This window comes from Cebus imitator, unplaced genomic scaffold, assembly GCF_001604975.1.
Source record: "Cebus imitator isolate Cc_AM_T3 unplaced genomic scaffold, Cebus_imitator-1.0 Scaffold441, whole genome shotgun sequence".
Taxonomy (NCBI): Eukaryota; Metazoa; Chordata; class Mammalia; order Primates; family Cebidae; genus Cebus; species Cebus imitator.
In genome coordinates, this window is record NW_016107756.1 from 983,737 (window position 1) to 1,007,296 (window position 23,560).

At 56.4% G+C, this 23,560-nt stretch overlaps 1 protein-coding gene across 9 annotated transcripts in view; it reads right to left on the reverse strand.

The window, feature by feature from the left end:
- RPH3AL (rabphilin 3A like (without C2 domains)) overlaps nt 1-23,560 on the reverse strand; it is a 177,391-nt gene that overhangs the window by 85,109 nt on the left and 68,722 nt on the right. For all 9 annotated transcript variants that reach the window (XM_017510584.2, XM_037732119.1, XM_037732117.1 and 6 more), the window contains one exon: nt 23,000-23,129. In XM_017510584.2, the coding sequence (XP_017366073.1) occupies nt 23,000-23,129 (130 nt within the window). The remainder of the gene's footprint in view (nt 1-22,999; nt 23,130-23,560) is intronic.

The following is a 23,560-nucleotide window of genomic DNA, read 5'->3' on the forward strand; positions in this document are numbered from 1 at the left end:
GGTGCCCCACCACATAAACGCACAGATGTGCCTGTATCTACGAGCATCTATATATATACAGAAAACAATCTAGAAGGTTATCAGCCCAAACGGAAATCAAACTGGGCAAAGTCAAAATCTATTTTAAATGGATAAGCAGAACTCCTATTTAAAGGACGCTTATGCTAACTGCTTTGGGAAGTCACTTGCCCCAACTTCATTGCTCCCCGGGCCCTGGCTCTGCTTTCAGAACGACAGATGAGGTGAAGCCTCAAGTGGGAGAAGGCACAGCCAGCCCCCTCTTCCCGTACATTAGGACACAGCTCGACCGCCTGCAAACACCCGGTCACAGAAGGCCCCACAGAGGCACAGCCTTCATGCCAGCCACCTGCTGCTTGGGATGACACAGAAGCCAGAGGCAAGGGGAGAAGCACTTCAGGAGGAAGGCACGTCTCTCTGTACTTCCACCCATGTTCTACAAAGGGAGCACTGGCCTCCTCCATCCTGGCTGCTGGCGGCTCAGGGGACCCAGCCACACAGGGCTGTGCCACCTCTCTCTACCAAGGCCTCGGCTGGCTGCAGCACCACCGAGCAGGCCCTTGCCCTCCGTCGGAAGAGCGTCTGACACGGCCTGGGGACCCTCTGCACACTCCAGGCCTGCACCCAACCCAGCCACCTCTCCCAGCCGAAAGCAGCCACCATCACGTCCTACTGATTCCAAGCTCAGCTTCCAAAACACCTCCTCCCTCCACCTGCCACTCAGGCAGAGTTACCACCGCATCCTAAGTGGAGAGGAGGGTTAAAAAAGGCAACAGCACCAGCTGTTGGTTATTAACATTCACAGAGCACATAATAAGAAATCATGACTTGGACGGGGCTTCGGATCGTCTCTGCACTCGTGCCTCTGCGCGTGTCAGACGCAGGGAAATCGGGGTGTTCAGACAAGATGAAGCCACCAGGCTGGCTGGGGGCAGGAGGTCTGGGGAAGCAGCAGGGACAGCACCTCACCTGCCCACCCGACAGGCCTCAGTTAACCCCATCCCAGTCCTGGTTAACCTCTGCATCCCCCTCAGTCCCAGAGAGGTTTCTGCATCTTTCCCAGCAGGACACAGGAAACAAAGGAGGCTTGAGCCATCCTGAACTGGGCCAAGAGGTTTGCGGGCACAGTGGGGGATATGGGCGTGGGGGATGCGGGCACAGTGCATTCCACAGGAGGTTGGGCCAAGGGGTGGATGGGGTGGCTCAATCAGAAAGTCAGAGGATGGTTTTTAAAACCAGCAAATCTGACTGGGCATGGTGGCTCATGCCTGTAATCCCAGCACTTAGGGAGGCCAAGGTGGGCGGATCATGAGGTCAAGAAATTAAGACCATCCTGGTCAACATGGTGAAACCCCGTCTCTACTAAAAATACAAAAATTAGCTGGGCGAGGTGGCACACACCTGTAATCCCAGCTACTTGGGCGGCTGAGGCAGGAGAATTGCTTGAACCCAGGAGGCGGAGGCTGCAGTGAGCCGAGATTGCGCCATTGCACTCAAGCCTGGGTAACAAGAGCGAAACTCCATCTCAGAAAAAATAAATAAATAAAAATAAAAACAAAAATAAAACACAGCAAACCTAATAACGTACAATCACGGGGGAAGCACGGGACATGGTGCTGGTCTCCAGGAGTGAGCTTGTTTATTCAGCATCTGTGGAGGACACAGAGGATACAGGTATAAGCCCAGTCAGTGGAAGGCGTGAGGCGTGCTGGCAGGGTAAAGAGACGTACAGATACCAGCATGGGACGGGTCACTTGAGCCCAGGAGTTCGAGACCAGCCTGGGCAACACAGCAAGACCCCCGTCTCTGTGAAAATAACAAAAATTAGCCAGGCATGGTGGCACACACCTGTAGTCCCAGCCACTTGGAAGAATCGTTTGAGCCCAGAGGGTCGAGGCTGCAGTGAGCTATGACTGTGCCACGGCACTCCGGCCTGGGTGGTGGAGCAAGGCCGACCCGAGCGGACACAGAATGACGTCTGAGCAGGACTGAAGAGCAGCTGTGCAGAAATCATGGGCAGAGGGACCGCATATCAGTGTGGGAGGGACAGAGGAGCCATCCCCAAGGGGCGGGAGGACGCCACCAGGAGCAGCTCCTGCACCAGCTCCACCTTGGGCACAAGACCGGGGACGTCAAGCCCAGAGGCCAGGGAGTCCCTTGCATGCTGGTCCCACTGTGGCTCGTCACGGCCACCATCACTCGGCACCTGCTCTTCTGAGGGGCTTGGGGGGCGGTGAGAAGCTGCAGGGCCCAGAGATGAGCTGTTCGGTGTCAGGCCCGCTGTCTCCAAACACACCACATTGTTTCGAAATTTCAAATCACATCTGAAGCAATCATGTGGAAGGGCTCCACGTCTATCAGAAGGGAGCCTGGGCCACAGTTATTAAAAGGGCACTTAATCATGTGTTATTAATGAGACATAATACAGTTAACTATTATCGATAATAGCGTAGCGCTTACTCCCGCCCCAGCACTGCTGTTGGCGCCCAGCTCATATCATCATCGTCACCTTTAATCTTGGTGACTCACAGCAGCCCTGCGAGGGAGGCTTCAAGGCCTGGCCATCCTGGATGAAGATCTGAAGGCCCAGAAGTGTGGCACTGCTTGGCCGAGTTCATAACAGGAGGTGGTGTTAGAGTCAGGATTGGGACCCAGGCCCGTGACAACATAATAACGAAATCAAGAGCTCAAGTGATGCATGCTTTGTGCTGACGTGGGCGACGCTCTCTGGGGAAGACGCAGTGAACGAAGGCACACACAGCATGGGTCACCTGTCACAGCCACAGGAGGTCACCAGGTGGAGGCTGGGCCAGGACCCTCCTCCCGACCTGGCCTTTCACCCACACTCCCTCTGACCCCACACCTGCCGGGAAGGATCCCTACAGGGCCCAGAAATGGATATCACTGGTTACAGAGGAGCTCGGGAGAAAGAGGACAGAGTTGTTCTGTGGACTGTGGGGGTCCATAACAGCCCCCTTTTCAGATGTATGTTGGCTGTGCAGGGAACATGAACACAGGGAAGCAAAAGCCCAGATGGAGCCAGCCCTGGCCTCCCCCACCTGGCTGTGGAGCCTCCCCAACCAGGCCCTGGCCCCTCCCCCACCTAGCCATGGTCCCTTCCCCACCCAGCCATAGCCCCCACAACCTGGCCCTGGCCTCCCCTACCCAGCCCCGGCCTCCCCCTGCCAACCCTGCCATGGCCCCTCCCCATCTTGCCCTGCTTGCAAAACTCATGTCTGCTTTCCAGAAGCCTGGGCAGGGCCTCCCGCAGACAGTTTCTCGTGGAGAAATGAAAGGCCTGCACTGCTGCCTGGTAGTCACCTGACCCAGACTCTGTTAAAAATCCCTTTTTTATTTTTTGAGACTGAGTCTCACTCTGTCACCCAGGCTAGAGTACAGTCATGTGATCTAGGCTCACTGAAACCTCCACCTCCTGGGTTCAAGCAATTCTCTGCCTCAGCCTCCCGAATGGCTGGGATTACAGGCGCCCGCCATCACACCCAGCTAATTTTTGTATTTTTGGTAGAGATGGGGTTTTCATCATCTTGGCCAGGCTGGTCTTGAACTCCTGACCTTGTGATCCACCTGCCTCACCCCCAACCACCACCCCAGTGCTGGGATGACAGGTGTGAGCCCCCTCACCCGGTCCCTTTCATTTTTCATCCCATGTTCTGCATCCTGAAAACACCCTGTGCCGGCCACAAGTGAGTCTGCCTCCTCGAGGGCTCCCGGAAGCCTACCTGGGAGGGAGGATGCCGCCGAGGCCAGGCCCGGCCCTACAAGGAGCTCAGGTTGGCAGAGCAGGTCCCTGCTCAGAAATTCTGCAGCTGCAGGGCATGTGACCAGCCTGTGGGGCTGTGATACTGTGAAATACGTATTTGGTCTTCGTCCTGACACAGAGTTCCTCAGACTCTGGGAATCCGCAGAGCAATGAACGTCTTTTGTATGCCAATGGGTGGACTGCAGCTTGTGTACCTCTAGGCGGCTTCAGGCTGGGGTCACAGGAAAGGCCAAGGCATGATGAGAGGTTGTCACTTTCAAAGGGGGAGGGGCTATAAAGGCTGAGTTGATCACCAATGGCTAGTGGTTTAATCAACCATAACTTCGTAATGAAGACTCCACAAAAACCAGGAGGGCAGAGGTTGGGAGATTCCAGACAGCTGAATGCCTGGAGGTTCCCGCGGGAGGCACCAGAGAGGGCCCAGAGCCCCTTACCCGCCCCCGGGAGGCGGCCTTGTTCATCCACACACTGTCTAATATCCTACACCATACTCCCGTACATACAAGCAGAGTGTTTCTCTGAGAGTTCTGTGAGCTGCTCTAGCAAATTAACTGAACACAAAAACGGGGTGTGGGAACCCTGATTTACAGCAGCTGCTGAGAAGTTCTGGAGGCCTGGCCGTGTGACTGGCATCCGAGGCAAGGACGGTCGCCTGGGACCAAGCCCTCGTCTGCAGGGTCTGAGGCCACCTGTGGGTGGATGGGGTCTGAACTGGCACGTGGCCCACTGGAGAACCTGCCGCAGAATGGATCAGGAGAGGGTGGGACAGAGGTCCTGGAAGTGTGCTGCAGTGAGTGACTGCAGGGGAACAGGAAAAAGCACTTTGGCTGGCATTTTCCTCCATTTTTAGGGCCTGATCCCCAAGACACTGAAGTCCTGTGCTCGGGGAAGACTTAAAACCTCCCAGGAGGGTGAAGCAGCAGCTGAGGCTCGCCCGCCACCACCCCAGACCCTAGAATTTGGTGAAGAGCAAAGGTGGTCACGGGTCAGGGCCAATGCTGCCAGCAGCCTTCTACAGACACTTCTAAGTTCCTGTGACTACCACGCTGGACTAGGCAGACGTCAGGGAGTCTTCGCGAGCGGATGGAGAAAGGTGAGAAAATGACACACGGACATACACGCAAAGCTTCCTCCCTCCCTGGCCCCCACCTCTCTCTCATCTCGTCCCCCCTGGCCTTGCCAAGCTCAGCACGCCAGCCCCACACTTGGCTGTCTGCTCCCAACCCTCTAGCTACTTCCTGCCTCCGTGCTCTGTGCCTCATGCCTGGCAAACTTCTACACATCCTGCAGGAACTCCAGCATCTCCTCCTCTGTGATGCCTTCCTTGATTTCGCCTGGGAGGCACCGGTGGCTCCCTCCCATGCTGCCTTGATGAGCTGACATTCTAGGGTTGCACTGATCGTGTTGTATGGAAACTGTCTCTCCCATGACTGGGCCTCCTCGAAGACTAACTCCTGAGGAAAAGGGCATCATTGTTGATGTTTAAATCCCGAGTTGGGCAGGCACCTGGTATGCGGCAGCTGTCTAGGGAGGGAGGGAGGAAGGGAGGCAGAGGGGCTGAGTGACAAGCACGTGGTGCTGCAGGGGCTGGAGCTCCCTGGACATCCAGCCCATGGCAGCTCTCAAGGAGGGAAAGGACATGATCCAACCAGGGTTTCAGAAAGGCCTTTGCTGAGACTGTGGGATCCTGTCGCTCTCCCACCAATCTGTCCTCCAGACTCAGCGAAGACTCTTTCGAGACCATTCCCAGATGCTAATGAAATCCCAACTCCTAGCTGGTGTGGGAAATGGGGGAAAGGAAGGACTCCAGGGTGATCTGTGGCTGCTGGCCCAGCCGACAGGGTGGACGGGGGTCACATGAATAAGGGGGCCAGAGGCAGGCACTGATGGACAGTGGGGGTCCAGGGCTCCCTCCCACGAGCTGTCAACACTCGGGACTGGAGCTTGGGAGAAAGGTCAGGGCCATAGACACAGAAGATGGAGGAACCACACCCGGCGCTGGCTGAAGCTTAGGAACTCCGGGAAAGACAGGCCTTGCAGCTGAGAAAATGCCTGAGATTCATTTCCCTGCTGCTTCCTGTGTTTTCACCACCCAGAACAGATGCTTTGGGAGGACGGAGGCTTTTCCTGTCTGATCCCGGACATGGTTCCACAACCTGGACTGCTGCACAATACAAGGTGGGCGCTCAGGACGCATCTGTCAAGCAATGGAATGAAAGCAGTGCCAGCAGCCAGGGGCAGACCCTGGTCTACACCAATTTCATTCCGAGGCAGCAGAGGCCGCTAGGGCAGGGAGCCAGGCGACAGAGGCCAGAGGCTGCTGGGGGCAGGGAGCCGGGTGACAGGGCGCAGGGAAGACAGGAGGGCAGCCCCGCTCTGTGTTCTGGAAGTCTTGAGGTGTGGGGTGAGAAGCGCGCTGGAGCAGGAAGGGCTTTGGGCTGGATGAGATCCAGGGATGCAGCTGAGGAATGGGGACATAAGAAGAGGAAGCGCCACCACTGGGGCTCGGGCCTGGAGGAGGCAGGAGGGACCCAGAGTGCAACCAGGGCTGGAAGCTGGATGGCACACGGCCAGCCACCCACACACCTGAGGACAGTGCAGAGTGGGGGAGGCTGGGGGTGACGGCACAAGGCCAGGCCAGGGTCCATCAGAAACGGATTCAGCACAGATCATCTGGGCAAAGTTGGGAGACTCTCCACATCCTCCAGCTCTGCCCTGACCAGCTCAGCATGGGACGCTGGGGCCCCTCGGCAGCCCTCCCCACCCCACTCTCAGGGGTGGAGCACCGGCCTCTCTGACGTTGCAGGATTATCATAACTCTTAAAAGCTCAGTCTGTAAAAATGCCCTTTCCCTTCCCTATGTTCTTTCCCATGCCTGGGATACAGTCACTGTTCTCCAAGCCAGGCTGGGCATGATAGCTCATGCCTGTAATCACAGCATTTTGGGAGGCTGAGGTGGGCAGACCACTTGAGGTCAGGAGTGTGAGACCAGCCCGGCCAATATAGCAAAATCCCATCTCTACTAAAAACACCAAAAAAAAAAAAAAAATTTGCCAGGCATGGTGGCATGCACCTGTAGTCCCAGCTACTCAGGAGGCTGAGTCAGGAGAACTGCTTGAACCCGGGAGGCGGAGGCTGCAGTGAGCCGAGATCAGGCCACTGCATGCCAGCCTGGGTGACAGAGGGAGACCCTCCATCTCAAAAACAAAACCAAAAAATCCAGCCAACAAATACCTGTCACTGGAACTTATTTTTCATTTGAAAAATACAGCAGACTAGACACAGATTATAGGATTTCTCAACATTCCATCAGCAACAGCACTAACACTCCCTTGCAGACCCTGGGGATACACGGAGGAGCTCCAAGGAGGGAACAGCAGGTCGGCAGGTTGGGGCTGGGGGAGTCAGGCCTGGCCCTGGGCCTTAGAACTCCCAGCTGGGACTTTCACCTATGCTGCTAAGTCAGCAGGCTACAGTCAGGGAATCAACTGAGGGCCCTGGATACCATGTGGGGGTGTTTTAGAGTTTACACTGTGGGCAGTAGGGAGTCACTGAAGACTTCAGGGGGAGGGAAGGAGACAGTGACCTAATCAGAGCTGCATTTGAACAAGCAGAGGAGTGGAGGATGGGCTGGAAAGCAAATGAGACTCCTCCACCCAGCAACGGCCCAGCAGCCCTCCCCCGACTGGCAACTCAGGTGCTCAGGCCACACTCCCTGCAGGCCTGAGTACCACTGCTGTCTGAGCCTCAATACCGTTCCTGGGCAGAAGGGTCTCACCCTTCTCAGCCTCAGTTTATCCATCTGTGACCTGGAGCAGAATCCTCCCTCCCATGGAAGGCAGGACAACCAGGGTAAGAAGAGAGCCTTGAAGGAGAGGGCTAAAGAGGCCTCTGATAAAGGCCAGATTCGCAGTTTTGAGGCCCAGGCTAAAAGGAGCTACAGGGAAATGAACCGGCTCCCCCTTTTCCCCTTGGCTCCCCCATCAGCAGAGGAGCTGCCCACCATGTTCTCCCACAGGGAACAAGATGGGCTCAGTTCATCGTGAGTTAAGGTCCGTGAACAGCAAAGAGCTGTAGGGAAATGTCACAGCAGAAATTACAGGGGCAACTAGAGAGTGCTGAGGAGTCGCAGGGGTGAGTGGAGAGGGGTGAGGAATCACAAGGGTGAGTGGAGAGGGCTGAGGAGTCACAGGGGTGTGTGGAGAGGGGTGAGGAACCGCAGGGGTGAGTGGAGAGGGGTGAGGAACTGCAGGGGTGAGTAGAGAGGGACGAGGAGTCGCAGGGGTGAGTGGAGAGGGGTGAGGAGTCGCAGGGGTGAGTGGAGAGGGGTGAGGAGTCACAGGGGTGAGTGGAGTGGCATGAGGAGTCACAGGGGTGAGTGGAGTGGGGTGAGGAACCGCAGGGATGAGTGGAGAGGGGTGAGGCACCGCAGGGGTGAGTGGAGAGGGGTGAGGCACCGCAGGGGTGAGTGGAGAGGGGTGAGGAACCGCAGGGGTGAGTGGAGAGGGGTGAGGAGTCCCAGGGGCCAGTGGAGAGGGGCGAGGAGTCACAGGGGCAAGTGGAGAAGGGTAAGGAATCACAGGGGCGAGTGGAGAGGGCTGAGGAGTCGCAGGGGTGTCTGGAGAGGGGTGAGGAACCACAGGGGTGAGTGGAGAGGGGTGAGGAATCGCAGGGGTGAGTGGAGAGGGGTGAGGAACCGCAGGGGTGAGTGGAGAGGGGTGAGGAACTGCAGGGGTGAGTAGAGAGGGACGAGGAGTCGCAGGGGTGAGTGGAGAGGGGTGAGGAGTCCCAGGGGCCAGTGGAGAGGGGTGAGGAGTCACAGGGGCAAGTGGAGAAGGGTAAGGAATCACAGGGGCGAGTGGAGAGGGCTGAGGAGTCACAGGGGTGTCTGGAGAGGGGTGAGGAACCACAGGGGTGAGTAGAGAGGGCTGAGGAACCGCAGGGGTGAGTGGAGAGGGGTGAGGAATTACAGGGGTGAGTGGAGAGGGATGAGGAGTCACAGGGATGAGTGGGGAGTGGTCAGGAACTGCAGGGTGAGTGGAGAGGGGTGAGGCACCGCAGGCCTCCACAAGTGCAGCAGCTCGAGGGCACAGTGCTGAGGTGTACAGCATGGGGCTTCACTGGACTGCAAATGTCAGAATCTGTTATTTACCTCAACAGAGACAGGAGGCTGCGTGAAATTGCTGCTCCTGGTAATGGCTGCTAAATGGATTTGCCAACAATGCTTCTTCCTGGGGCTGGAGCTCTCCCAAGGTTGCACTGACCAGCCCCAGGGAAGATGGACACTGAGCTCACTGACCAGCCCCAGGGAAGACGGCCACAGAGCTCACTGACCAGCTCCGGGGAAGACGGCCACGGAGCTCACTGACCACACACTGAGTTCACTGATCAGTCCAGGGGAAGACGGCCACGGACCTCACTGACCAGCCCAGGGAAGATGGCCACAGAGCTCATTGACCAGCCCCAGGGAAGATGGCCATCGAGCTCACTGACCAGCCCCAGGGAAGACAGCCAAGGAGCTCACTGACCACACACTGAGTTCACTGACCAGCCCCAGGGAAGATGGACACGGAGCTCCCTGACCAGCCCTGGGGAAGACAGCCACAGAGCTCACTGACCACACATTGACTTCACTGACCAGCCCCGGGGAAGACAGCCACGGAGGTCACTGACCACACACTGAGCTCACTGACGAGCCCTGGGGAAGACAACGCTGAGCTCACCGACCAGACCTGGGAAAGATGGCTGCTGAGCTCGGGTGGCAGATATCCTGAGGGAAAAGATGTCACTGCAGGACAGCCCTAAACAGTGTCCGAGATACCCCAGCCAGGCCTACAGAAGCTCTTACCCACTCTACATGGGGCTGGCCTCATGGTGAGGCTGGGCCGTGATTCCTCCACATGTACAGCCATCATCCAGCCCCTTCAGGGGTGGGACAAACCAAGGCCAGGCTCAGTTTCATTCTGTAAGGGGCACTGCCTCAGGGTGCCCAGGGCTGGGTGCTCCTCCTGCTCTGGATGCTCCCTCTGACTCTGGATGCTCCAGGGCTAGTGCTCCCTCCCACTATGGATGCCCCGGGGCTGGGTGCTCCCTCCAACTCTGAATGTTCCAGGGCTGGGTGCTCCTCCTGCTCTGGATGCTCCCTCTGACTCTGGATGCTCCAGGGCTGGGTGCTCCCTCCGACTCTAGATGATCCTGGGCTGGGTGCTCCCTCTGACTCTGGATGATCCTAGGCTGGGTGCTCCTTCTGACTTTGGATTCCTTAGAGCTGGGTGCTCCCTCTGACTCTGGAAGCCCTGGGGCTGGGTGCTCCCTCTGACTCTGGATGATCCTGGGCTGGGTGCTCCCTCTGACTCTGGATTCCCTAGAGCTGGGTGCTCCCTCTGACTCTGGATGCCCTGGGGCTGGGTGCTTCCTCCGACTCTGGATGCTCCTGGGCTGGATGCTCCTGGGCTGGATGCTCCCTCACCCTGTGGATGCTCCTGGGCTGGATGCTCCCTCTGACTCTGGATGCTCCTGGGCTGGATGCTCCCTCACCCTCTGGATGCTCCACCATAGGAGCTACAATCCCTCCCCCAGCGTCAGGGGCACAAAGCCATCAGCCTTGCCACCTTGTTTGCAAGTGGGACCAGACATCACCTTCTTCCTTTGGGAGTCTCCTGCACATCTTTAGATTTCTTTACATTTTAAAAGGTATATAGGCAAAGTTCTCTGGGTTTTTGTTTTTCTCTTGAGATAAGGTCTCGCTCTGTCACCCAGGCTGACTGCAGTGACCAGACCACGGCTCACTGTAGCCTTAACCTCCCTGGCTCAAGCAATCCTCCCACCTCATCCTCCCCAGTAGTTGAGACTTTAGGTGCACGCCACCATGCCTGGCTAATTTTTGTATTTTGTGTAGAGATGGGGTTTTGCCATTTGCCCAGGCTGATCTTGAACTCCTGGACTCAAGTGATCCTCCTGCCTCAGCCTCCCAAGTAGCTGGGACTACAGGCGTGATTTTTTCATTTTTTGTTAAGACAGGGTCTCGCTTTGTTGCTCAGGCTGTCTCGAACTCCTGGCTTCCAGTGATCCTCCTACCTCGGCCTCCCAAAGTGCTGGAATTACAGGTGTGAACCACCTCGCCCAGCCTGTGGGCAAAGTTCTGAACAGAGTTATAAGAGTCGTTGCAAGGCACTGGCAGTGCCACCGAGAGGGAGTCATTCCTCTGAGCCTCAGTTTCTCCATCTGGAAAATGAGTATAAACACTGCCTTTTGCCTGCCCATCTCCTGGGGGACATGAGTGACACATGGCATCACAGAAACGTCAGAGGCACGGGGGTTCGCAGAAGCACCCCCACACTGACTCCTCCTGCGCAGAACTCAACTAGAGCCCAAGCCAAAGTGAACTGAGCAGCAAACCTGCCACGGCTTTAAAACCACCACCAACCGAGCTGTGCTCCAGAGGCAGAGATGGGAGCTTCAGCACCCAGCCTTGTAATTGCCGCTCCGGCACCTGTGCAAAGCGAGGCTTTGGGGCTGGGACCAAGCTGCACTGTGTGGGAGGAAACCGATGTGTGGGAGGAAACCGATGTGTGGGAGGAAACCAATGTGTGGGAGGAAACAGATGCGTGGGAGGAAACCGCAGGGAGGCCGAGAGATTCTCCCGTCCAGCCTTTGCCTTTCACTGGAAGGCCAGAGAGGGGAACAGATTTTCACCTGAGGTCATGAGGGAGGTTCAGAGCACGGCTGTCTCCCAGCCCTTCCAGGTGTGGGTGTAGCAGGGCAGGCAGGTAACTGAGGCTCAGATGGGTTCTGCCTGTGCATTTACACAGCAGTGCCTCACCCCGCCTGCCCCGGCCCACCCACCACATCTGTCCTTTCATTTACCCAAGATCCCAGGAGCTGTTGCAGGGATGAACTTGAACCATGCCTTCAATGGGAGTTCAGACGTGGGCAGGTGTGTCTGTGTGCGATGCGGGGAGTGGAGGGCAGAGGAAGGCAGCAGACAGGGCCGGGCGCAGGAGAGACTCGGACCCCGGGAAGAGGCTGAGCTTAACCGAAACTCACTGACAGCAGGGTGGGTCCAGGCACGGCTCTCCCCTCTCCCTGGCCCCGGCTGCCACCCACACTCACCCAGGCCTGCCCAACAGGGATGTGAGGAGGCTGGAGGGGAGTGTGAAAATTCCCCTATACAGCACCCCCCCTACAATTGGAATTAGATTTACACGTATAGTCATGGGAGGGTGTTTTTGGTATCTTATTAAGTGGAAAAAGAAGATGAAAAAAGGAAATTGCAGAATGAGCAATGTAGTTTGGTTCCATGAAGAGCATACATACGCCTCCACCCCGCGTACACCCATGTGAGTGTGGGGAGACACAGAGAAGGTGGGAGGACACACGCCCCAACTGCTAAGATCACGGGTAGGAGCTTAACATTTTACACACATCTGCAGCGTGTCACTTATTATTTTAGGGTTGGATTATCCTTGATATGTCATGTCTACGAGGCATCCAAGTCAGAAAATAAACTTGACGGTCCTCTGTAGGACTTTATCTCTTGGAGATAATTTCTGAGGCTTTTAAGAACGACTTAACTTTACGGTTAAGGTTGGCGGCTCACGCCTGTATCCCAGTACTTTGGGAAGCTGAGCAGGAGGATCACTTGAGGAGTTTGAGGCCAGCCTGGGCGACATAACAAGACCCAGTCTCTACAAAAAACAGAAAATACGAATTTAGCCAGGAGTGGTGGCACACGCCTCTAGTCCCAGCCACTCAGGGGGCTGAGGTAGGAAGATCACACGAGCCCAGAAGGTTGAGGCTGCAGTGAGCTAAGATCCCACCACTGCACTCCAGCCTGGGCAGCAGAGCAAGACCCCGTCCCAAAAAAAAAAAAAAAAAAAAAAAAAATTTAAAAAAAAAAAAAATGAATTAAACCCCCCAGCAGTTATAAGAAACAGGAGGACGGGCAGGGAGAAATGCTGCATTGTTTGACTTTTTAATAATTAGTGAGCAGTTCCCATGTTCCAAGGCCTGTTTCTAAGGGCATATCACATACTTTCCTCCTTGCAATCCTTACAGCCACCCTCCGAGACAGGCACGATTATTATTCCCAACTTCCAGGTGAGAAAGTGGAGGCAGAGAGCGGGGAGAGGATGAGCCCGAGCCAGGAGGACCCAGAGACCAGAGTCCAGCGCTCTAAATGTCTGCATGGTAGTGTAAGTTACTTTTAAAAATTCTGGGAAAAGAAAACTAATAAGACCAAGAGAAGCCAGCTCATTAAATTCTGGAATCTGCTGAGGCTCAAACAGCTGAGCCTGGTACCCCACACCGCCCCCACATAACTGGAGGGGAAGGAGGTCAGGCGCCTTCTCAATTCTGAGCAGCGAGTGCCTGGTTGGGGCTCACGGCTAGGATGCTGTTTGGTGAAGGACCAGAGAGTTAGCATCTTAGGGTCCATCACAACCGTTCAACCTGGCCAGGGCAGCGCTGAGCCAGCTGAGGCCACAGGAGAACGAGAGTGTGGCTGTGCTCAGCAAACCTTTAGGGACACTGAGATTTACGTTGACATAGTTTTTGTATCATAGACATTCTCCTTCTTTTGGTTCCCTCCCACCCCTGAGCCATTTACAAATGTGAAACTCAGGACAGTCCAGGAGAACGGGGTGGTGCCCGCCTCGCAGCTGAGGGGCTGGGCAGGGAAGGAACACTCCACCCTGCAGGCCCAGCTCACACCAACCTCCTCTGCCCCTGACGTCCCACGGGGCAGCTCCACCAGGTTACACCAGGTTACAGGCCGGCTCCTCCTCACCTAGATTCCTCCCACGTGGGTGACCTGACTACACACACAGCAGGTGCCCAGGGATGGCCCCAGCTTCAGCATCTCAACAGCAGAACACCCACGTGGAGGTGCTAGGTCACACAGTCTTGACTCGCTGCAGGCCCCGCCTCTGGGGCTCAAGCCTTCCAGGCTCATCCTCCCACCTCAGCCTCCCAAGGAGTTGGAACCGTAAGTGCACACCACCATGCCCAGTTATTTTTTTCTTTTTGGTAGAGATGGAGTCTCACTACATGGCCCAGGCTGGTCTCAGACTCCTGGGCTCAGGCAGTCCTCTAACCTCAGCCTCCCAAAGTGCTGGGATTATAGGTGTGAGCCACTGTGCCTGAATTCCCTGGCCCCTTTCTGACCCATGGCCTGGGAGCCAGCCTGGACCACCTGGTACACATACACGGCTCCCCTGGACCCCCAGCCCCACCACCACCATGCCCTCGAGCCCTTCCCCATGTCGGCTCCCACGCGAGACCAGCCCTCCACGCAGTCTCCGTGCACACGCCCTGCCTGGCTGGTGAGGCGGTCAGACTCAGCACTGGCCACCATGTGACTCTACCTGGCCTCCATCTCTTCAGCAATGCGCTGACCAGGACCTCCAGGTGGCTTTGCTAATGAGGCGGGTGCGGCCTTGGCACCACTACAGTGAGCTCTCCACCGCCGGCTGCTTCTGTCACGGCTAACTCTTGTCTTCAGTCTCCATCCTGGCTTCTCCTGCCTTAACTCAGGCCCTCACTACAGCGAATTGGATGATTCAGTATCCACGGAGTCTCTGCACATCTGCATCGCGACTTACGCTCCCCACAGGCCCATGAGACTGGCTTTTCCCTGCCTAGCACCCTTCACTGGGTCTGACGCCCACAAGTCCTCCACCTGCCACAGAGCGAGCCCCAGCCAGCCACACAGAGCCCAATGATCCTCCTGTCTCTCTCCTCCCCATCTGCTTCTTGCCCCTCACGGGCTCTTTCCTCTCCCCACCTCCCTCTTCTTCTTCCCTTTTTCTCCCTCCCTCTCCTTCTCACTCCCCGGCATAACCAGACCCTCAGCTACGCCAAATGCCCCCACACTTCCTCGGCACCACACTTGTGCTCCGCAGCACCACATTTCCCCAGCACCCTCCTCTGCAGAGCTGCGCCTGCTCCTGAATTGCCCTCTCCTGGCACCTGGTCACCCATCCTCCAGGCCCGGCTGCAACACCCACCCCCCTCTGCAGCCCAGAGGCCTCCCCCACCTCCCCGGGTGCCATCATTTGCCCACGGCAGGTCCACCCCATGCTCCTGCCTGCCTTCTACTCCTGCAGCACTTCTCACACTGCACTGCCGTATCTGACACCAACTGTGAGCTCCTGGAGGGCAGGGGCTGGCTTCTCCGCCTCCTTGGCCTTGGGGCCTGGCGTGAAGGTGAATGAGTGCACACAGGAACTGGCGTGGGACACATCACACGAAGTTCCATCCAGAAAGCTCTGCGCCTTGCCAGGGATCCGTGTGGTTCCCCAAGCCCACCCTGGGTCCCTGCAGCCCCCTGGCTGCCTTTGTGCTGACAGCCCCGAGCTGGAGGTCAGCAGCATGCTGGTGGCGTGTGGGGTGAGCAGAATGGGCTCAGCACCTCATAAGGCAGCTGCTTGCTCTCCCTTCGGAAGCAGAAAAGTCACGCTGCAGGCCTCCCAACAGCGAGAGAAAAGCAGGCCGTAGTGGAGATGCTCTGCCGTCACACTCCCGAGCAAGGCAGATGTTCCGAGAGGCAGCGTGGCGTCTGGTCCAATCCTCCGATCCAGCCAAGTCCGTTCCTGCCAAGCAGCCTCGGAGAGGTAGGAGCAGCTGTAGCAGGCCCCTGGGGCAGACGAATTAAGTGACTGCTTCCGGGAATTTAGGAAACATCAGCCACTGAACGAAAAAATCCATCTTCGTAACGAGGCACAAACACACGTCTTCCACGTACAAATTAGGTTGAGAGGAGAAAGGACATCTCGAGGCCAATTTGCAGTTGACTGGGATGAAATGACTCTGGGTGCTGCTGCTTCTCCACTCCACAGAGGGACAGGCTGAGGGTGAGGTTTGAAAAGGGGGTAGGGAACGGGCTGACAGAGGACTTTCACCCCACACCCATCGGGGAGGAGGCTCTGCAAAAAGCTGACTTCTCCAAACCCTTACACTTGTGGGAACATAAAATGGTGCAGCTGCCACGGACAACAGGATGGAGGCTCCTCAATTAAACAGAATCGCTGTAGGATCCAGCAGTTCCCGCGAGACTAGAAGGCGGGATCTCAGAGAGGTGCACACCCGAGGTCACCGCAGCGTTACTCACAACAGCTAGAACACGGAAGGAACCCAGATGGCCGTCACAGATGAGCGGATAAACAAAACACAGATGTGCACCGTGAAATGCTCCTCAGCCTTAGAAAGGATGGAAATCCTGACGCCTGCGATGTCACGGATGAACCTTGAAACCTTATGCAAAGAAGCCTAGTTAAACTGCAGCTTCTAGCCTGGGAGGTCTGGGGGGCTGAGATTCTGCATTTTTAATGAACATCCAGGCGACATCCACATCACTGGTCCTTGGCCCACACTTTGAGCAGCAAGGATCCCGGCAGCACCTGAATCCTCTCCTGGCCTTTATGCCTCCACCTCCAGGAGGAGCTCTCTGTAAACTGGATGGGGCCAGGACCCCCACAGCTTCCCCAGACAGGAGACTTCTCAGAGGTGAGCAGACTCTCTCGAGAGTGCTGCTGCAGGCATGTCAGGGGTCACTGCCACCTCCACAAGTGGAGGGCTGGTGCTGGGAATGAAACAGTGACGAGGCCGGACACCAGGGCTCACGCCTTCATCCCAGCACTTTGAGAGACCGAGGCAGGAGGGTCATCTGAGCCAGGAGTTTGAGACTAGCCTGGGCAACACAGCAAGACCCTGTCTCTAAAAAAAATAAAAAATTATTCAGGCAAGGCAGTACATGCCTGTAGTCCTAGCTCCTGGGGAGGCTGAGGGAGGAGGATCGATTGAGCCGAGGATTTTGCGGCTGCGGTGAGCCTTCGGCCACTGCTGCACTCCAGCCTGGGTGGCAGGCCAAGACCTCGTCTCTTAAAACGCTGCCAGAGAGGGCAAAGCTCTGCAGTGGGCAGACAGCAGAGTGAACAGACGCTCCTGCTCCTCCCGTGGTTTCACAGCCTGGTGTCCCAGAAACCGAACAGAGGGAAATGGAAGCTTTAAGGAAAACGGCATGTCCCCCACCCAGCCCAGGACGCCTGCCAGGCCCCTGGTGGGGGGCCCAAGATGACTCAGCAGGACACACACCCTCCTCAGAGCCAAGTGAGCCCAAGCCAAACTGGAGGGAGGGTCACGTTCTGGCCCAGCCCCTTCCCTCCAAGCTAGGCTGGGTGATGCCCACCCCCACCTGAGCTGGACTTCCTCTGAGGGATTTGGGCCAAACATAAGACTGGCCCATCTTCCTTCATTAGGACTCAGGTAATCTTTCATGGGCAGGCTCCCCTGCACCCACATTGTGGGGCACATTTGGCTGAGACCAGAAAAAAACCCAACTGCTTCCCTCAAAGGGTGATGATGCCTCCCAGGCTCTGGCAGGCCCTGCTCAGCCTCCCAGCGCTGGCTGGACTCTGGATGATGCTGAAAGCGGGCTCACTCTGATGCCAAGCTATCAGAGGCACCAGGCCTAATTAAGCACGCAGCCCCTCTCCCTTCCCACCATGGCCCTCAGATAATGAAGGCAGGCAGCCAAGGCCGCAGGCCCAATTACAGCGGGGATGAGGTGAGGAGCAGCACGGCAGTGGCTTCTACTCGCGAGCTCATTAGCTCACAGCCGCTGACGGCTGCCAGGCCTCTCACTGGGGACGCCTCTGTGTGCCCAGGAGCACCCGAGGCTCTGTCCTCCGACCTCGTCTGGGCCTGGACACTTCCTGTGGTGGGGATCTCCCCAGCACCCCTTCTCCAGCCTGCCTGAGCCCTCACCACCCATGGTGATGGAGATAAACGGGGAGGTGCCCCGAAGCTGGCAGGCCCCAAGCGGAGGGCCCCTGATGCCCCGCACCATGTGAGAGCCCCCCAGCCCCAACCCCAACTATAATGGACTACCCATCCTGGTTTAACACCTCTCTCCGGAGCACTGGGATCTGCGTGGCTCCGGACCCCAGGTCCCCAGTGCCTGACACCACAGTTGGACGAGGAATGGATGGCATCGTCTCTCCTCCCAGACACCAGAGAGCCCTGCAGGGGTCATGTCTGGGCCTCCCTGATTCTGCAGTGGCTCACGTTCTAGGTGACCACCTCTCACAGCAGGGATCCCAGGGGGTCAGGGACAGCGATTCTCTCCCTGGAGCCCCAGGCCCAGTATATCTGCCCATTCACTGCTCAAATGCAGCTTGTCGCCCCAAAGACTCCCAAGTCCCCTACAGCTCAGCGTCCCAAAGATCCCAGCTCTGCCCTCCGTTTTCAGGTCCCTGGGATCTCAGCCTTGGAGGCAGCTGGAGCACGCCCCTCCCTCCTCCGAGGTCACTGCTCCCCAGTCAGATCCTGTGTTGCTTTTTCCTCCAGCACACGCCTCTGCCTCGCGGGCACCTCCCTCACACTCCAGCCAGGGAGGCGCTTGCCCAACCCAGCCCGTTTCCAGCTTCCAGCCTCGGCCTATGTGTTCTGCCCCTCCGCAGACGCCCTTCCTTCTGCCCTTGGCCTTGCAGAAGCCTGCCCGGCCTTCAGGGGCCCCTTCCTCCAGGCAGCCCTCCCGGCTGCTCTGAGTCCTGGGAACTCCAGTCCCAGCCACGGTGCACGTCACTCTAGAGAATCCCATCTGCCCATCGTGACCTTGAGGCCATGCGGGAAGAGATCATTCTGAACATCTCTCTTTTTGGATCTCCCTAACCCAGGACTGGCACACAGCAGGCTAAGCGACTGAGACATTTACTAAGTAACCTGCACAGAAACTGAGGGCTTCCCTACCGGCTCGGGAATCCGGTGCTGGAGCTACAAGGGCTTCCGGGCTTTCGTGTACACTACGGACACAACGGGACAACTGTGGGAGCTCCAGTTCTAAGTTTAAGACAAAGAGAATTCCAGTGCTGGGGGCTGAACTCTGTCCCCCAGGGGCTGTATTTGAAGAGAGGGTCGTTAGGAGGTAATTTAGGTAAAATGAGGTCAAAAGGGTGGGGCCCTAATCCAATAGAACTAGCATCTCCATAAGAAAAGGAAGAGGTCGGGCGTGGCTCAGGTCTGTCATCCCAGCACTGTGGGAAGCTGAGGTGGAGAATTGCTTGAGGGCCCGTTTGAGACCAACCTGGGCAACAGAACGATGCCCTGTGTCTACAAAATACATAAAATTAGGCAGGCGTGGTGGCACACATCTGTTGTCTCAGCTACCCGGGAAGCTCGGGCGGGAAGATTGCTTGAGCCCAGGAGTGGAGGCTGCAGTGAGCAATGACCACGCCGCTGCACGCCAGTCTGGGTGACAGTGAGACCCTGTCAAAAAACAAGAAGCAAGAGGAGGAGGACAGACTACAGCCCTCTCCTCTCGACACGTGGGCCACAAGAAGGCAGCTGTCTGCATGCTGGGAAGAGCACCCTCACCAGACACAGAATCAGCCAACACCTGGGTCTCAGTTTTGTGCCTCCAATGAAATGTGTCCACGGCTGAGGGCGCCCAGTTCAGTCCGTGGCGTTTTGTTGTGGCGGCCTGAGTTATGACCCAGGGAGTCACTCAGCCTCTTTCAGATGTCCGGGACCCGCTCCATCCTCATAAAACGCGTGCAGCCTCCGCAGGCAGGGCCCTGCGAGGGTGAGCAGCAGTCACAGGCGCCTTCACTGCCGGCTGGTGATGGGCCGGGCAGTCTGCCAAGGCCTCGCCTGCACTAACTCACTCGTCCATCAAGATGAGGGAAGCTTGATGATGCCATTTTACAGATGACTCCATTTTACAGATGGCAAAACAGAGGCCCAGAGATGTGAAGTGACTTGTCCACGACTGCTCCACCGGGGCCACGCGGGGACCTCAACCCAAGTCTGTCGGGCTCAGCAGCTCAGAGCACGGCCACCTCACAATCTTGGGGCCAGGGAAGAGAGAAGCTGCCCTGCCAGGCCCTTGCAGAACACGGAGTCACTCCTCAAAGTATGGATGAGCCCCTCCCATCCGGTCATGAGCTCTCAGCATCGCGTGTCCTCTGCGTGGGTATAGAACTCACCGGCCAGTCCAGGAGCACCTGCTGCCCCCTTCTGCTCAGGTGGACGGAGCGGCCTCTCACCCTGGCTGGCCCCTGCAGTCCAGGGCTCTTTCCTTCCTAGAACCCTTATTCACGCCCTCTAACTCCTCCCCATCTGCTCAGAATACACCAAAGAGGCTGGCGCTGTGTCTCAGCAAATGACCTCAGTCCCTGCATAGCCTTGTTCTAACCCTATCATCCCCCAGGGACGGCCATTGCCACCTGACTTGTCTCCAGCTCGTCCCCCAGGGACGGCCATCGCCACCTGACTTGTCTCCAGCGCCAGGGTCATCTCTTAAAATCAGATCCCATCACACCCCAGCTTAAAACTCTCGACTGACATCCCGTTAAACTCCCGGTGAAATCCCAACTCCTGGCCTTGCTGGCAAACTGTGTGTGATGGGCCACCCTGCCGCTCACTCTCTCTGTCCCAGACGCCATCATCTGTCTCTTGAACATGGCCTGAGGTCAGAGAGGGCGCCAAAGCCTCTCCCTAGGTGCTCTGTGTGGGCGTGAGGTCAGAAAGGGCCCAGAAGCCTCTCCCTATGCACTCTGCGTTAATTCTCGGTGTCCGATTGCTACTTCGTGTTTATCCATTTGTCTTCTCTGTTCCTCAATGTACTGAGTGCTACCTCATGAGTGGTATAACATGAAGTAGAGCACCACGCAGCGTACCTAGGGAGAGGCTCTGGGGACCCTCTCTGAGCTCCATTTGTCTTCTCTATTACCCCACCCCTGGAAAGTCATCTCCGTGACAGCGACGACTCTGTCTGTCTCGTTCACGGCATCACCAGCACCCAGAACAGGGCCTTCACACAGTGGGCTATTAATTAAAGAATGAATGCACATAATCTCCTCCAAGAAGGAAGTGTGAACCCTCCAACTCCCCAAATGCCCACCATCCAGCTGTGTTTCCTAACACCCTCTCTTCCTGCCTCCATCCTGGAACACGACCCTCAGAAGCTCAGAGCTCTCCGGCCTCACCACCCACGCCAGGACTGAGTCCTCAGCCTGCTGAATGCTAAGAACCATTTCAACGGAAATGCCTGGAGCAGCCCAGAGCTCCAGAGTGGCCTGGGGACCCACTTCCAGCTGAGGTCCTCCCCTGGACGGCCACTGTTGCCTAAGATGTGGCCCCAGGGAGCAGCTGTGTTAGCTGCTGCACAGCCAGGCCAGCAGCTGCCTCTGTGGCCCGGGCCCTGGACCGTCCGGGGCAAGCAGGCCGGCTCTGTGCCTCTTTATGATCCCCTGTATCTGGAATATTCACAGCAGCTGTGAGGTTGAGAGACAGAGGAGGAAACAGGCTGCCAGGTTCCGTTCTCCCAGCAGGAGTCACAAAACATAACCTCACCGCCCAAGTCCTGGAAGCCGGACCTTCCCAAGTCCCCACGCCCCCAACTACATTGACCCGTAGTCCAGGGCCTTTGCAGGGCTGGAGGAGGAGCCAGCACAGCCCGACACCAGCCCCCACCTCCCCTCCAGTATTCTTGGACCAATTAATCCACATTCCTCAGCCCGGTTTACCACATATGACAGAGCAGGAAAAAAAATGACCGCAGCTGAAATCCTGGCTTTCCCACCTGTTAACTGGGCACATTAACCTCACTGTACCTTTGGTTTTCTCATCGAGCTTTTGAATGCCACTGAAAATGCCTTTACGAAGTTGCCAATGGCCTCTATCTTCCACGTCCATGTTTATTTATCCTGACTTCCCCATCTCTCCTGGTCCTCTCAGCACTTCCCATCCCCCACCTCCCCACCCCCCGTTATTTCCTCCCGGAGCTGTGTCCTGAAACCATCTTGTTCACTTGGTCGTTACTTGTTTTTAAGCTCCCTTGCCCACTATTATCTCAAGAAAGTCCCTCCTCTGTCTTCTTTAGTATAATAACTCCAGTCTTAAAACCATGACCAGCAGCCGGGCAGTGGCTCACGCCTGTAATCCCAGCACTTTGGGAGGCTGAGGCCGGTGGATCAGCTGAGGTTAGGAGTTGGAGACCATCCTGGCCAACATGGCGAAACCCCTTCTCTACTAAAATACAAAAATTAGCTGTGTGTGGTGGTGCGCGCCTGTAATCCCAGCTACTCAGGAGGCTGAGGCAGGAGAATCACTTGAACCCAGGAGGTGGAGGTGGCAGTGGGCTGATATCACGCCATTTGCACTCCAGCCTGGGCGACAGAGTGAGACTCTGTCTTAAAAAACAAAAACAACAACAACAAAAACCATGAGTAGCCCATGGAAGTTACTTGAGGACGAGTTCCGGCAAAACTAAGATGAAAACAAAAAAGAGAACAGTGTCTAGTCGAGGAGGGTAGCAAAGGGGAGTCCCATTATAACAGCTGTGCAGTTACCAGCCTAGGAGGGAGCAGGAGGGAGAATCTAGGAGGGTTTATTCCAGGAAAAAAAAAAAAAAGAGGCTCCATATGATAGTGAACTTGAGATGCTAACTAATCCTGAGGATTGGAAGGAGCATTATTCTCTCAGCAATAAGAAAAAGAAAGGCAAGTTGAAACTCCAGAAAAAACTAAAAGTCGTATTTGAAAAGTCCCAGAATCACTACAAAACAATTTAACATGTGGCACAGTTTAGTATAAAGAGAAAATCGATTTGATCTCCTGCAAAGATCATTCTCCTTTGAGTACCCAGGGATGAAGAGCAGAGCAGACCAACAGAATACACAGTGCCTCCTAGCATACGACCTGGCCTTGAGGAAAATACGATTTATCCAATAACAACTAAAAACATGTTTTTCTTGTTGCCTTAATATATTCTGGAGACGATACCATTTGAGCGCCTATGTGCCAGGCAAAGTTGTAAGAGCTTCGCCTTTAATGATTCGTAACCCTCGGAGCACAGTGAGGTGCATGGTATCATTACCGTATTTTACAGATGAGGAACCTCAGGTCTGAGATAGTGAATAGGTTTTCTGAGGTCACAGAAGAGCTAGATTCACACCCTGACTTCTAACAGCAGCGCTGGGTCTCAAAGCTCGGGTGTGAATCCAGTGGGAGAGCCAGAAGATACACCTAAGCTACACGACCCAGAGCCGGCCCTAGACATCAGGACGTTTAGTTTTCCTTCGTCCTTGCCAAGAGGTCAAGGGTACCACAACCCAGCGCACAAGCCACAGAGCAGCAGGGCTGGTCCAGAATCGTGGCTGGGAAGGCGGAAGGACAGGATGGAGCAGGAGCAGGGTCTTACCTTCCTGCAGTCTTTGCAGAACACTGAGGAGCTGCCCAGGAAGCCCAGCACCTCCCCGCAGAGCAGACACTGGGACAGGCCGTTCCCCATCACGTTGCCCCGCAGGGTCTCCAGCCGCTCCACCAGCCGCCTGCAGCCAGGACACAGAGTCAGAGGGAATGCACCTCCCACTCTAGCCCAACCACTGCCCGGCACAGCTGCCGCCAAGGCCCAGAGCTGAACCGTGCCACGTGGCTGTTCCCTCACGAGGGTATTGTTCTTCGTCCTGCCCTTCCCCGGGCTAACTGTGAATCCTTCATTCACTTGCCAACTATTCACCTAGCACCTAGGATCCATCAGAGGCTGGGGAAATGGCAGCAAACCAGCCAGACAGACATGGTCCCTGTTCTCCTGGAATGTACCTTTAGTAAGGAAGAAAATTCACGAGCAAGTCAACAAGAAGACTGATTTCAGATAGAAAGCAGCGCTGTGAAATGGAAATAGTGGGGCGGGGAGGGAGAGGGAGGTGGAGGGGAGGCAAGGAGAGGGAGATGAGGGGAGGGAGGGAGAGGGAGATGGGGA